This window comes from Amblyomma maculatum, chromosome 4 (genome assembly GCF_055883805.1).
Source record: "Amblyomma maculatum isolate TAMU_Amacu chromosome 4, ASM5588380v1, whole genome shotgun sequence".
In the NCBI taxonomy this organism is placed as follows: Eukaryota; Metazoa; Arthropoda; class Arachnida; order Ixodida; family Ixodidae; genus Amblyomma; species Amblyomma maculatum.
This window is the reverse complement of record NC_139347.1, coordinates 113,464,836-113,481,377: the sequence shown is the minus strand read 5'-3', so window position 1 is coordinate 113,481,377 and position 16,542 is coordinate 113,464,836. Positions and strand designations below refer to the sequence as shown.

The window sequence follows — 16,542 nt, the reverse complement described above, 5'->3', positions numbered from 1 at the left end:
GCACTTGCATACGCCTGGAAGCTACCAATGGACAGTGCCTGTCTGCTTCTTCTCTTGCTTTCTCTCGCCACCTTATCATTAATACCTCTTCTCCTATAACCCTTTCATTTTCACTCATTTTATTCGCGAATAGACAAGCTGAGACTGTCCCTTCGGGAGGAGGCAAGAGCAGAGTTACTGCATACCGGTTTGTGTAAGGATAGAGTCTACAAGCATGATTATGTCAGCCTGATCATCATCATTATAATCACCGACCTGTACACACCAGCATTGTGAAGGAAGCTCTATAACCCGGCCATCAGCCTGGTCTTGCTACTAGCTGATTGTACTTTACCTTCACAAACTATCTTCTCATTCGGCCGCCTGCCTAGAACTTTCCACTACATTTCGCTGCGGTTGCCATCTCTTGCAATGCACTCCGCTGCTTTAAGCGAGCTTCTTTAATCTAACATTGGCATCAGACGGTCGGCCTTGGTCATGTCAATTTGCTATTTTTGCTTCAAGCAGCGTAATCGTGTTTTGAAGCAGGACGTCTACAGGAGGAAAAAGTATACCTTATCAATTGTTGGGGATTACACGCGCGTCCATATTGAGCAGTAAATATTGTGCACAGTTAAATAGTGAACATTCATAATGCGTCTCAGCCAGCACGGTCTGATTCTCTCTCATTCGGCCGCCTGCCTAGAACTTCCCACTACATTTCGCTGCGGTTGCCATCTCTTGTAATGCACTCCGCTGCCTTAGGCGAGCTTCTTTAATCTAACATTGGCATCAGACGCTCGGCCTTGGCCATGTCAACTTGTATTCCTGAATTCTTGTTGGATCTCATTAAGTAGAATATTTCCTGACCCACAGCACACTAAGAAATGTAGCTTATTATAGCCCTCGATTTAAATTCGACGCTTTTCGTTAGCCTGCACGTCTCTTAGTACTAGTGAGCGCCACTATGCACTTTCCTCTCGAGGGACCCTGGTAAACTTCATTACTGGCTCTGCTTGTTAAATAATGCTATAATTCTAATTGATTACCTGCCCTTAATATCTGTATTTACTTACCCACATAAGCGCCTTATTCCATAGACTAAGCGGCTGCTTCATTCTGAGTTACTCGGACATTCTCTTGTCTTTCTGCCTATTAATATTTTGCCCTAACCAATTTGCTTTGCTGTCCAGCTCACCACTTGTGCTTTGTAATTCGTCTACTTAGCTACTCAATATAGAAACATTATCAGAAACTCGCAGATTACTAAAGCTTTTCCGATAACCTGATATTCCGATCACTTCTTCAATGAAGCTACACAGCCTGAGAGTTTGAAATTAAGAGGTTTTAACATGACTCAAGTTAAGTCAATGCGATATGTATAGGCACGTGAAATGGGTGAATTGCACTAAAAATAAAATAAAATAGCTCTGATATGAGAACCGAACTTGAGAACTTTGCTTCATAAGTTGACACGTTACCCCCAGTGTAATGCAAGAACGTTCTTGCACCTTGGTTATAGCGCGGCTTGATATATATGTCCTGTGAGGATCACACTATGTAGTAGCTTATAAGTGTGGGAGACTAGAGAGGGTATACGTAAGAAATTAATGATTAAGAAAGAAGCAAACTGCATGGTAATAAGGGGCTAATTTACAGGAAAATCAGCAGAAGGAGCCACTGAGAGGAACCTATAAGGCTGCTGCATATAACATGAAAACAGAAGCTTAAATGTCTTCTATGTTCTTTTTTTTTACTCAAGAAGAACGACGCCTACTTGAAAGGTTTCATGGTAGCGTGATGCTTTTGATATTTTACGGGTTCTAAGCCATAGTCGCGTTCACCAGAGCAGACCAAATCTGTTTACACCCACCCACTTTGCTATTGTTGGCACATTACGCGTGTTTGATTCATGCAAGTCAAGCGGGTTCTCAATAAATGTTAATTGGCAGCGCCACCCTCTCTTGTCTCCTTGGCACCGTCGTGTCGTTTCGGCGGTTTTAAATTTTACTGTTCCAGTTCCGCGATTTTTTCGCAGTATGTACAGTTGTAGAGGAAATGTATTTTTGAACTTTTAAGTCCGCATGACGACATAAACGTATAGTATAATGACATATTGTGTGGTAATGTCATCGCTCTAGTACTACGTGATCGTTGATGGACGTTTGACGTATCCTCGCGAGGTCGGGAGATTGTGAGGTCACGATCCTCACGACAAATCTTAATTTTTGTTGCAGGACAGCAGAGTTTCTTCCAAACTCGTGCTTTAAGAGTACCGCGTTAAGAGCTGCTATAATGCATCTTGCATCCAACTTTGCTAGTACCTGCCTGAGCGGAGAGTTTGGAGTGTGTCAGCAATTGATCTTATTGCAGCTAAGAAAAACTACACGTGCACAGAAAATAAGCACACCAAATAATGTTTCGAGGCGCCCGCGCAGCTGGCATGGTCGATGCGCGATGACAATACTCGCAGTCTCAGAGTATCAATTAGTGTTAGCTACTGGCTGTTCACCATCTTTTACCAGCCGCCGCGTTATGACCGGCTACCGTTAGGTAATCAAGATTGCTTAAGTTTCGGTTGGACTAAGTTGAGTAGAGCGTAAAGTAGAGCTGTGTGTTCGAGCGTGTGTGCATGCATGAGTGGTTGTGTGTGCCTTCCACACACACACACACACACACACACACACACACACACACACACACACACACACACACACACACACACACACACACACACACACACACACACACACACACACACACACACACACACACACACACACACACACACACACACACACACACACACACACACACACACACACACACACACACACACACACACACACACACACACACACACACACACACACACACACACACACACACACACACACACACACACACACACACACACACACACACACACACACACACACACACACACACACACACACACACACACACACACACACACACACACACACACACACACACACACACACACACACACACACACACACACACACACACACACACACACACACACACACACACACACACACACACACACACACACACACACACACACACACACACACACACACACACACACACACACACACACACACACACACACACACGCACGCACACCTCCGGCCTCTTTCATGTGTTTTGCACAGCCTTTCGCACGCCAGCACATGAAACCAACTAAGTGTAACACCCTGTGTGAGCCCTTAATCGGTTGTGTGAGTGCATGCGTGTGTGTGTGTGTGTGTGTGTGTGTGTGTGTGTGTGTGTGTGTGTGGGGGGGGGGAAGGCACATGCTCGACCTTACACGTGGTCGGTTAAAGTTTCATGCGCTCTTGCTAACTGCGAAAAAAATCTCTGGGAAAGTGAGACAGAAACTGAAGAACTGAATAGTGTGGGAGGTTAACTAGGCGTTGCCCAGTGGCTTATCCTACACATGCAGAGAGGGGACAAACGAAGAAAAAGGAAATCGCGCCATGAAGTTAAGATGACGCAGCGTACACATATCCCTTAAACTCGAAACGGTAAAATGCGAAGCAATGAAGGGAGATATTTATTGCTCTAATAAATAAACCACTCAACACAATATTTCGATTGGTAACATAATATGATTGTGCAAAATTATGTGAGAGGCATTGAAGGTAAAATGCTTGCTTCCTGATAGTTACTGCTTCGTTCATTATGCATTGTCAGCTTTGTAAACCCATTTAAGGCGAAACTCCCGTCGTAACCTTACCAAATATTGGCTACCCTACGCATGTTCCGAGAGGTTTATTACGCAGTTGACTATCGAAAAGTATTTCAGTGAAACACTATCTGCACTAATCACCGAGTCTGTGTGCTACCTACTACCGAGTTTACTAAAAGTGATGGTAACATGATGAATAATCCTTGCGCCTAAATCTATGCGGTTGTGGCGCTTCAGTCGTGAAAGCGCTTTTTCTTGAACTTATGGCGTGCATTACCGCTATATTGAAAGCGGAACTTCGATAACCTGTTCAGAGACTGAATGGCGACGCGTATTCATTTGACACGTTTTTGTGCATATTTCTCTTTTGTACAGGTGACAGCGGCAATGTTTTTCGTATCTCAGCTGCAAGCGCTGCTGCGTGAGATGGAACGCACTCACCGTGGCCTACCTAGCATACGGGGAATAGTTGTGGCCGGAAGCGTGCTCCCAACGTCGGTGGCAGAGGCTGCTCGCAAGGCGTTCATCGGAATCGAGAAGCTGATGAACATATACGCCATGACCGAGTCTTGTGGCATCATTACAAGTCCACTGCAAACTGCCAATCAGCACTTCTGTACAGACGTAGGCGTGCCTGCAACGACGGTGGAAGTAAAAGTAAGACACGGTCATTTATTGTAAGACAGGCGCTATTTCATGTGCTGTTGCCTTGAACGGAGGCATGTATGGAGACAAATAAGTTTAGTCTTCTTTTAGAGCCCAAGTGGTGCCTTTCCGAACGCTGCAAATGTGACAGTGTAGCTCCACAAATTAATTCAAATGAGTCCTCTTTTTGGATTGACGCTTTTGTTCGTTGAACGGAGCGAGGAGGGAGTGGTTGCTCAAACATTAGAAAATAAATTTTCAAATGCTGAGATTTGAGAACATGACTTAAAACAATCGCACATGATGCGATTGCGTTTCATAATTTCCGTAGGTTTGATCACACCTTTAAAGCTAATTACTGCACCATCGCAGCTGAAAGGTTATTGCCTCCACTACAGGGTGAATACCTTTTGTGACGACGTTTTCACATGCTGCCATGTGCCATGCCGTGCTCAACTTAGTACAGTTTCTCAGGTGGTCGCCATCTTTTACTTTGGCAGATAATTGCATACCAGACATTTCTTTAGTACGTTTTTATTCCGTACGCTGTTTCATCTCAACCACTGAATTCGAACGCTCTTGCAGTAATTTTCATAGGAGCTTTTTAACTTTTAGAATTTGTACTATACTTTTATTTACTTCTTTAATTCTAAGCACATACAGCAGTATCGTTGGAGAAATATTGTAGGAAGAACTAAAAAAAAAACGGGCAATGTCACTGCAGCATCATTCACAGCAATATTTATTTACATGCCAGCATACACCAAGAGGGCTAATGCTTCTCCAAGAAACGTCCAATTTTACAAGTTTTCTTTTCCTGGTTTCATGCATCGAAATAAACCTTTCCTAGTTCACATGAATATTTCCATCAGCGCAAGGTAAGATCTTGTTTGCTTCACTCGACGGTTGTTGGCGTGTTTTGGTCAGTTGTCACTTTCGTTGACATTGAGCTGAAGAAAAAGAAGCGCTTCAAGGTACGGAAGCACTTCCCAACAACCAAGTCGTCTCAGTGCATTTTATTATTCAAACATGGATCAAACATGGAGCAGGGAATGGAATTCGACATTTTATATATAGCCACTAATATACAGCTGTTAACATCACTGTCAGCCTAGTGAGTGGAAATGCAGGAAAACGTTGCACGTTGCACTCAGTAAAATTTATTCAACGCTTCTAGGCTTGAGTTGCTATCCGAACGGAGAAAGATAAATGGATCTTGTAGCAAAATTGTAGTGATAAGCGACATCGCGTCTTTGCTTTGCCCTTTTGTTTATAGCTGTTTGCAAGGCGACAGGAACATAAATATTGGGACAAACGTGTGTAATTACTGTGACTTAAACCATAGGACGAATTGTATTTCCAGACTAGATGTTAGAACTGACTGGTTTCTATTGAGACATGTTCGACGAATGGGAAGCGTTTACTTTCAGCTCTAGCTGATTTGTTGTTACTTTTGTGCATTTGTAGGTTTTAGATGTGATCAATCGGCAGAAACTCGGCCCCCATCAAAAAGGAGAGATCTGTTACCGCAGTGCATCCATGCTGAGGAGTTACTACAACAGGCCCAAAGAAACCTCCGAACTCATCGACCAGGAAGGCTGGAACAAATCGGGTACAAAGTAGTTGGGAACGAAGTGGCAACTTGTTTTTCATGAACGGATGAAACGTGGGAAACGTTTCCCTGCGAAGGTTTTCAAGAATCCTTTTAGGCATTTAAATGAAGTGAAAAGTGCGTGTGTAGGAGCACGATGTGAGACTGGACAAACTGGCACAAAGTGAACGCGCTGGCATCGTTGATAAAATCGCTAAACAAACCATTACGAAGAGATGTCGCGCAAAGGAACAATGACAAGACGAAATTAAAAACAAGCATAGCGCGCTAAACCCGTTTTCGTTCTGTCCGGTCGTCCGTGTTCCTTTGCGCTACGCTTCTGTGATGCCTCATCGACTGTCCTACAAAAAGGCACTACTTAAAGTGACTCATCTGCTATGCCTGATTGATGGCGCTTATATCTAAGGAAGCCAGGGGCTTAAATTGGGATAACCCACGTACCTAAGTCTTCAAAAGCCCGAAATCAGACCGTTCCTCGACAATGCCGAGTGCCTTTTTCGTCATCTTTGGGCTTCCGCTTTTCGGTAATCATCGAATTATTAACAAAATATGTTGGTGACCGACTGATCAATACCTTCATGCATGATTCGGATATCCTGTTACTTGGTAACGGCATCATGCGGGCGTTGTGCAACTCAACATACTAAAACTTGTATTCGCCGTAAAAGTAACGCCTGTGCAGAAATTTTGTTACAGTCAAACACAAATATTGAAGTAAGCAACTGACTGTCAGAACCCTCTTATGGACGGAGGCTGGCTGTAGTCAGCATCTGACATATGCGTATTTAGTGTTCCGATAACTGGTTTTAACGCCCCAAAGCGACATCGCCTCACACGGATAGTATAACTGTGGGCTGTATGTAATTAGACTACCAGGAAAAATTTAGAAATCACTCATATCGTACATGAATGGCTGGTTGGTTTGTGGGGTTTAACGTCCCAAAGCGACTCAGGCTATGACATGATGAAAAAAAAAACGGCGCTACAGACGTGGACGGAGGTGTTTGTTCTCCACCTCCGTCCACGTCTGTAGCGCTGTTCTTTTCATCATGTCACCGTACCAGCTCGCCCAGTTGTCTCTTCTATTTCAGGCTATGAGAGAGGCCGTAGTGGAGGATTCCGGAAATTTCGACCACCTGGGGTTCTTTAACGTGCACTGACATCGCACAGCACACGGGCACCTTGCTTTTCGCCTCCATCGAAAAGCGGCCGCTGAGGCCAGGATTCGATCCCGCGTCCTTGGGATCAGTAATCGAGCACCGTAACCACTGCGCCAGCCGTACATGCATGGGCACCTTAAATTTCGCCTCCATGAAAAGGTTTAGCCCCATAACCATTAAGTCACCAAGGCGTTTAATAATTAAAACCTTACCACAATCCCTTTTCATAATCCAGAGGTATGCACTGATTTGTCCTAAATTATTTTATTCGCTCCTAAATTGTCAGGTTTAGAGGAGTGTCTCAGTTGAGTTGATCGATGAGGTATGTAGAAGGAAACAGGTAACTATAAATTGTGAATTTACTCTTGCACAGGTATTGAGTCAAAGATATATAAATATCTGAGTTCTATTATTTTGCGCGCGTAAAAGTTTACCTACGCGCTGTCATTTCAGTGCCGATGGCCCAGATCATGAGGCAGTAATTGAAAAAAATTGCACATTTGCCCTATATCTCGCAGCGTGAGGAGTTCACCTCTCCAAATCATTGACAGTTTCAGCGATGCCCAAAGCAGTGAGACAACGTGCAAATAAATGTAGAGTCATTAGCAAAAGTGGTACACAACACTCAGCCAGTGACACAGCTCGAGAACACTGCATTGAAATGCCATTTAGTATCAGCGTAAGGAACAGCGACAGTGATACAAGCATGTGGGTCGAATGGGGCACTGCCGCTATTGTCTCGATCTTAGCTGCTGCTAGATAAAGTTGGCATGCAGTTGTTTCGAGCCGGCTGAGTGTTGTATACCACTTTTTCTCACGACTGTACGCTGTACTGTATTTCGTTGCCACTCACTACCTTCTAAATTCTATGTGATTCACTCTCCAGCCGCGGTGAAATATGTGCAGCCCTTATGGATGAGACACCGTGAAGTTGAGTCCTATATACTTAGCGATATAGATACTCACGAGATGCTGAAATGACAAAGCGACGACGCTAATCCTTCGGTGTTCTCAATGCAGTGGTTAAGGGAAAGAAACAACTAACATGCGCTATGATGCGTGCTATGATACGCGTTGAATTTAATCATTCCTGCCAACCTCCCTGCCTTTCTATTAAATAAACCCATCTACCTATGCGCTATGGTATTACCTTCTCCGAATGTTCGCGCAAGCCACATGCGCCTTTAAATTTATTTTAAGTGTGGGTTCCTTCGTTCAATCGAGTGATACTTTGCAGGAGATATCGGCTACTACGATGAAGACGGGCGCTTCTACATCGTCGACCGACTGAAGCAGATGATCAAGTGCATGGCCAACCAGGTGGTTCCGGCGGAAGTGGAACAGCTACTGCTTCGCGAACACCGGGCCGAAATCGCCGAGGTGTCTGTGGTAGGCTTACCGAACGGCGAGTTGGGCGAGGCGCCTGCAGCTGCTGTCGTGCTCACCGAAGAAGGATGCAGGAGAGACCGCTTTCGGCTCACCCAAAGCATCAAGGCCACTGTTGAACGTGAGTGTTAAGGGGTCGCAACACGCACTATAGCGTCTCAGGAAGCAGTTTTCTCACAGTGAAAAGTGAAACACTTACACTTATTGTGCATGTCCTTTGAAACCACGTAGTTATCGCAAGGAAAATTGTTTTTCGCTGCAGTTTAGAATCTTCCTTGCAAGATTCTTTTGCAGCGAAGCAAGGCCGAAGATGAAAATTCACACACCTCTGCTCAGACGTCTTTAACAAGCTGTTGCGCTCATATTATTTTGCTAACTGGCTGCGTAACCAGCAATGCTGAAAACTGCATCATGTATAAAGAGGGCATTATATCAGCGGTGGGAGTTATATGAAAAATATACAATGTATGTTCAGTCCTGAGTTTACGTTTTCTTAACATACCTAATGATTTCAAGATTATGCGATCTATTGGGGTGTGGGTACTACGCTTTAAACTGTATGCGCAGTCTTTGTTAAATGTGAAGAGCTCACGGGGTCTGCTTCTGAGCGACTTCATGCTCATTGTGACGCATTTTCAGTGTTCCAAACCATTTGATGGTAACGAAATTTTTGCCCTGCCTTCCTAAATAGAAAGGACCTCCATGAATGCTAAATCGGCGCCGCTACATGGTTCAGAAGCAGACCCTCTGGGCTCTACACTTTTGATAAGGCCTATAAATAAAACCAGTTAGTACTACTATGTGCTGTGCGACTTAGGTTTCGTTTACCTGATTTTGGTTAGGCGTTTTCAGAAGCTGACTGCAGCATTAGAACGATAGTACTCTAGCCGTTTTTCTAGACCTGTGATGTCCTCAGTGTTATCAAAAGCAGGGAAAAACAGCTCATATTTTTGTGCACGCGGTTCTTCTTATTACTCTGACCTAATTTCATAGATTCTTTATACGCTGAGAAAGGTAACTGTAGAGCCCTGGCTTATCTTGTCATGGTCCGTTTCACACCAGGAGCCTGTCCGAGGATGGAAAAAAGTCCTGTTTTACAAAGACGCACAAAATAGACGGAGCATTCTGTTGTGTTATATCATTTTCACAGGTTGTCTAATTCAAACGTTTTGTTGTGGCATGTGCATGCTGGTAGTAGACGTTAGTGCATTTTGCCTAGGACAGGAAAATGCTTCCTCATAGAAAGAGAAAGCGGAATTACAATTAGGGAATAGAATAGCGTGCACAGTCGACTTCTCTTCACAACGATAGATATTTACGACATTATTCGTTTTTGAAGTATTTCCCTTATAGCTCATGTTCATTCAGGCATAATTGGTAGTCGTGCAACCATCTGACCCACCTTCTTCCGCAAAAGACAAGGACGTATGTGTTGTCCCTATAAACGGAATACGTGTTTCACTTGTATTAGAAAGCTGATGATGAAATCAATGGAACGCTGATGGTACCTTGCTATAACTGCAGGCTACAGGAATTCTTGCTTTGCCTCTTTCTTGTGTCTCATGTCCTTCTCGGCGGTGTGGAATGGAAATCTCGATCAAGCCTTCTGGCTTGGTGCATCGAAGTAAAGCGGGCGGAGCGTGGCTTAGCGTGGTCAAGACCTGCGTTATTTTTTCTTTCACGTTAGCCTGTGCAGAGAGGGGAGAAGGGCAATATTCTTGTTGCTAACACCTTGACTTAAAAATGTTTATCGAAAATTGCTAACTGAATTCTTTCATATAATAAGTGTGGCTCTGAAGCCACTATCGAGCAAACCCTTGAAGGAGAAAATGGCGATCGTCGCCGGTAGGTGTTGAACTCAGGCCAGGAAAAAAAGATCAGTTTCGTCACCCAGTGATCAAGACACCGTCGCAATCCCAGTTTTTTCTCTTCTTTATTTCACAGTTTTCTTTCATGTTCACAACGAAGAGTGCACTGAGGCCAACACCCAATCAAAGTAATATACCAGTGAAAGGCAGCGAATAAAATTTAGCATAAAATGGTCGCATCGCACGATCCACCTTGATTATCGACAGGCAGCAACCTCATGTTAGGATGTTATTGGCAAATAGCTGTAAAGCGATAGTTTTACTGGCCTAGTAGGAGAAAAGGTGGCGGAGGGCCAGTAGACCTCAGTCGCAGCGCTAAAAGCCGACGGCGTTCGCTTCTTCTTCTGATGCTTCGCTTCTGCTTCTACGTCGCGCATGTGCTGCTTTTTCTTCACATACCTGGCAAACTTTATTCGCAACGGTATATATATCTTTACAAATATACAAAATTCAATGCTGTATATTCACAGAATGCCTCACACAATGGCACACAACCTTCCAGTCCCCTGCCTACCCTTTCTCTTCACAGCCACCGTTGAATATCTGGCTCGCCTCGCGGGACTTTCTTCTTCGAAATGAGGTCGACACCTTCGTGGCATCTGGACCCGACTTTGGTGCCCTTAAAGTTCGCAGAAAGCCATGGAGGAGTCGCGCACTGGAATCAGTGCTTCGGCTTCGTTTCCTTTATTTTCGTAGACAGCTTTGGAGGAGTTTGATCGCAGCAAACCGTGTCTGATGATTTTTAATCGAGTTTACGCTGCTCAGTAAACTAGGTTATCTACACGAGTCTAATCCAGCTTAGCAAAAAAAAAAAAACAAGCAGCAATGTAACCAAGCATAATTCTTTGGCTTGCATAAGCAAGGCTTAGCCGAGCTAACCCGCAACAATTTCTTTAAATGGCCTATGACCAAGGTATGAAACTTTAAACAAACAAACAAACAAACAAACAAACAAACAAACAAACAAACAAACAAACAAACAAACAAACAAACTGTAAATAAATTCCGGTTATGCGGACAGATCGCTGAGAAAGAGAAAGTGCATTTGCGGACTAGCTTTCTACAAGCTCAGCTACCACCGCTCCGGTCCTGCTCGCTACCAGTGCCTGCATCCCCGCTTAACAAAAAAAAAAAACAAAAAACACACACACAAGAACAAAAAACAAAAAACAAACAAATCCAAAGCTTAGGTCCGGTATCGGAGATAGTCTGAAAAATGCAACATCGATACGCGCGCCGGAAAGCAGCAAAAATAGAAATCAAAGATCTCCTATTCTCCCCTTCAGACAGTCAGCTTCCTAGTTCTCTACGCTGGCCCGTCCAGCCATGGGCATGGTGTACAGCCAGAAACGGCATCAATTGGTCCGTCTTTCTGAATGACGGGTGAAGGATTGGCGCAGACCACTATATGTCAGGCGCTTGCTGCGCGGTTTTTCGTCGCATCTTTAGTTTACGCGTAACCATATAACAACACAAATAAGATTTTTATTTTCTATTCCTAGCCCATGTACGCTTCATAGTAATCTGTGTACTGTGTCAGTCATACACTCGCGTAACCGCGAACAGGTGTACACAAACACAAAAAAACAAGCACGTGCACCAGCCTGTTTTTCAAAGAAACACCGGAGAAAGCCCCTCGTTCGCGAGAATGATGGGAAGGGGAGAGGAGAGCTCGATTCTCAATTTCCAAAAAGGTCGCCTGTGGGTGTGCCGACGCTCACAAGATAGCAAAAACTAACAAACAAACAAAAATGTCTCAAAAGACGGGCTCATGACCTATGCACATAACGTACTCCAAAAGGATCCCGCCAAACGCGTATGAGAAAGAGAAATTAGGCTTGTAGAGGCTAGACGACCAGGAATGAGAGTGAAAACCTCAGAAAAGGAAACGGAAGGAGAAGAACATTACAAATTTGGCTGATAGTGATGGCTGTAAGTATGCTGTTAACAAAAAAAAAAAAAATATTTGGGACCTAATGCTGTGGGAGCGAACCCCACGGTCACCGAGGAACAAACCATTTTCGACTGAAGGACGGACTGGCATTTTAATGTCGTCGGTAAGGTATTATAAAGAAATACTGCTTAGCAGCGATATTAGTAGCGAGTTTCTTACATCACGGGCTTTCACGGTGTGCTTTGGATGTCGCTGTTTTCGTGAAACGGAAATGACAAAGAGAATAAGGTCAGGATGGAGCACATTTGGCAAGTACTCGCATATTATGACTAGTAGATTAGCGGTATCGGTCAAGAGGAAAGTATATAACAGTTGCAAATTGCCTGCACACATCTATAAGGCTGGAAAGTGGAGGCTAACCGAAAGAAACGGTTCTACTTAAGTTGAGGAGAGGGCGGACAGCTATGGAATGGAATATGATAGGCGTAAGGTTAAGATATCGGAAGCGTGCCGAGTGGGTCGGAGAAATAACTCGAGTTAATGACATTGTAATAGAAATCAGGAATAAGAAATGGGAATGGGAAGGGCACGGTAAGACAGGACAACCGATGGCCGCTAAGGATAACAAATCGGATTCCAAGGGAAGGAAAGCTTAGCATGGTGCGGCAGACAATTAGGTGGGCGGATAAAGTTAAGCTCGCAGGGGCAAAGTGGATGCAGCTACTACAGGACGGGTTAATTGGAGGAACATGTGGAGAGGCCTGCGCCCAGTGGTGGGTATAGTCAGGCTGATGATGATGGTTTTCATAGTCTTCGTCTCCACTGCCAAGCTTGCCCAGAAGACCTTACAGATGATAATTCATATTAACAAAAGCATAAAGAAGCCCTTAAATACCAATTTTAAAAAGACAACACGTGGTAAAAACAAATCAAACGAAGGAAAACTGAGCTACATGAGCCTTGAATATTTTGCATGTTATGTGCGTTTATCCAAGATCAGCCACCGCCTAATGTTTTTAGGTGCGGTGAAAAGAGATGGCATATCGACGGTTTGAGGGATATCTGTAGGCTTAGTTGATATTGTCACGGGGTGGTGACAAGGTCGATGGCAGCAAATGAAGTCTTGGAGTGCAGTAAAGAAACATTATTAAGCTGACCTGTGCCCGCAGAAGAGCTGAGAAATTCGGCGGTGGTGATAAAAGCAAACGTGCTCGCTGGTTGTCGAACAGAGAATGCCTGTCGCGCCCTCTTTTTAGAGCATTAGCTCTACTGCTCGCGTTCGTCAAGGCGGCGTTATTTCGCAATTTGTATTCAGTGCTTGTCGCCAAGAATTAATCGCATAGCAGCAGCGCGTGATACGTGACCACTTTGGTAATCAAATAGTGAAAAGAAGGTTTATGGAACAAAATTGCCCTGGCACGAGAGCATTATGCTATAGCCACAGCCGAATACGGCTCGTGGTAAACTGCAACACACATCTCGCGCTGTACAGTAAACGTCGTCTTCATCAGGTTCCAAATGCAACATTCTCTCGCTGTGTGGTCAATATTGTAGGTATCATAAAATTTCATTCGCGCGGATCCTCCATTTCACCTAGGCAAATACACCCATCACATACGCCATCTAGGCGAGTGCGCGGCCGAGAACGCGAGCGTAGTGTCAGGCTGATCCAGCAGTCCACCAAGCGGCGTGGCAAAAAGAGGCAACGTGTTCTGGAACCTACCCTCACTAATGACAGAGACCACAGCCGTGCCAGACAGGTTGCCGAGACCATCGAACGACGAGAAGCCAGACTATTCCGTTTGCCGACAAATATCCCCAGCGCGAAAGCAAACCGTGATCAAAGCGGCAGCAGCGAGTCCGGCACTGCCTGATGGCTAACGCTCATGACTGGCTTAAGGATACTCGAAACTTTGCAGTTTTCTTTATTGCCTGCTTAGACAATACCACACAGATACATATTGCCATGTATCAGAGCCATACAAGAGAAAATAGTTCATGTTTCTTGAGCGTGCCATGTAACGAAGAACGATCATAAACACAAGGGGTTTCTTTAGGACTCGATGCACTTCTCCAATAAAGAATTTACATTCAGAGAAGTTATCACATACCGAATACACATTAACACCTGCATGAAGAATTGCCACTCTCGTCTTCTACAAACTGTGAAGGCCCAAAACTATAAATATATCACACCGTATATGCTCTATCACTAACAAGAATAGCAGGCGGAAGTTGTAGCAACCGTGTATTGTGGCAGCCGCCATAACGTCGAGCGGCATCAAATTAAAAGTGCATTTTATGCACTTTTAATTTAATTTATTATTTATAAATTTAATTTATTTTATTTTAATTTTAATTTAAGTGTTTTGAGAGTTCATAATGAACATGACAACAAAGATGTTAGTGGCGAATGTGTCCTCTCAGGTGTGGTTTTGTGATTATAAGCTTCAAAGGGTACTACGTGCGACATCAATTTGCTTTTTTTTTTGTACATGCAGGTAACCTTGCCGTCCACAAGCATCTTCATGGCGGTGTTTTTTTCTTGGACTGTTTGCCAAAGACCGATACTGGCAAAATTAACCGGCCGGCACTGACCCGCGCTCTCATTTCAGCCATGGAGACAGTCTCGAAATAAACGAACCGCAGCCTCGGAGAGCCTCCAGATGAAAACGTGTTCCCACGGCCGCTTCTGCTCGAACAAAGAAGGCGAGCTCCTTCCATGTAGTGACTGCCCATTATGAAGCAACCGTGCCGCCACAGCGAGACAAAAAATATGCGTAATGGTTCATTACTTGGAAGTGATTAACTGATTGTGCTTACCGTCTATAGTCTTTGTTGATTTAAAAAGTTGTGAAGCAAATCAGAACGAGCAAACGCATTTTTTTCTAATATTGTTCACTCCTCTTATAAAGTAGTGCGGAACACTTTGCCTTTCGGGCAGCACTCACAAATGTCAAGATCAACAAAAATCGTTACATAAATTTAGGACTGCCTATTTGTCATAATGCGTAAGCACGTCTGCACCAGAGCCCAGTGTTTTCTTTAAATGTACCAGTCTACGAATAGACAGTATCCTAAAATTACAATTGTACAGCGGCTTTTGGCTTCGCCGTTCTCTTACCGCATTTTTGTGTCTTGCTCGCGCTTTTGTTACATCGCGTTGGTCCCGTGACCGAAATCTTCTTCGTCATCATTTTGTCGGGCACGCTTAATCCAGCACGACGAGTATGCTGTAAAGAGGGCGAAAAGCAGTGTTTGTCACAAAAAGGGAAGCTCTATTCAGCGGCGTTCCTCACTCTTCCATCGGAGTTCGTTGTCGCTGTCTGCGCACTTTCTGGGAGGCCCACCGGCAGACCAAGTCGTTGCGGACCACAGTGACGTGCATGGTAGGCTTTCCATGCTTGTAGCGACGCGGAAATCCGAGAAGGAAAGCGCAGGCAGGCTATTAGAGGGTGTCTTTGGCGCGAGCTCCGAACGATGTCTTCATACTCTCACCACTACGGATCTCGCACACATGATTCGATGGGCAGCATCTTTGCCTTAAACATTCACCCGTTGGCTTCGTATTTCTACTGACAACACCTCGGTACTGGTACAATGGTGCGGATTCAACACCACCAAAGACTGTTTCGATGAGCGGGGCTTGTAAAACGTTCGCTTTATGATTGCGGTCAATGATTAATTGGAGAAAGAACTCTCTTTTAAGAAATACTTCATTTCACCTTATCGCGACAAAGCATTGTGAACTACATGAAACCGATCAAGTGAGAGAGGTAACGAGGAGCCTGCTGCACCCTAACCTGAAGGTTGTTTTTCATTCCTCAAATTACATGCTGTCATATGTTAACAGTTAGCTCTACTTTCGACTATACGCACCCAGATTTTCCTAAACGTGAGGGAGTCGTTTGGATTCGCTTTTAGCTTACGTTGTATTAACTTGTGGCTGCTTTACTCAGTTCGGAAACATTCGGGGTCTGGAATGTTTGATCAAACATTGAACGTAAACCATTTTGCAAAAAAAAAACAAAAAAAAAAAAAAAAAACGCACGACACATGTTGACTATAGCAAGTACTTGTCAGCGTGTTTCATGTGATGCTACAGCCGCAGAATCTAAGCACATCTATATGCAGTTGAGTGCGCTCCCTTTTTTGTTTTGGAACAGAGAATCTCATAGCAGGCTCTAGAAAAAGTTATTTGCTCTCACACTTTCACAGAGAAGTTTTTATCTCTTGTTCCAACCTGTTATAGCCCTATAAATTGCGTCTTTAGAGACACA

The 16,542-nt window shown here is 44.2% G+C and overlaps 1 protein-coding gene across 3 annotated transcripts in view; it reads left to right on the top strand.

The window, feature by feature from the left end:
- LOC146191973 (uncharacterized) overlaps positions 1–16,131 on the top strand; it is a 54,539-nt gene extending 38,408 nt beyond the window's left edge. For all 3 annotated transcript variants that reach the window (XM_084602360.1, XM_084602359.1, XM_084602358.1), the window contains 4 exons: positions 4,073–4,354; positions 5,810–5,954; positions 8,352–8,621; positions 14,764–16,131. In XM_084602360.1, the coding sequence (XP_084458486.1) occupies positions 4,073–4,354; positions 5,810–5,954; positions 8,352–8,621; positions 14,764–14,900 (834 nt within the window). In that variant the 3' untranslated portion in view covers positions 14,901–16,131. The remainder of the gene's footprint in view (positions 1–4,072; positions 4,355–5,809; positions 5,955–8,351; positions 8,622–14,763) is intronic.
- Positions 16,132–16,542: the final 411 nt, after the last annotated feature.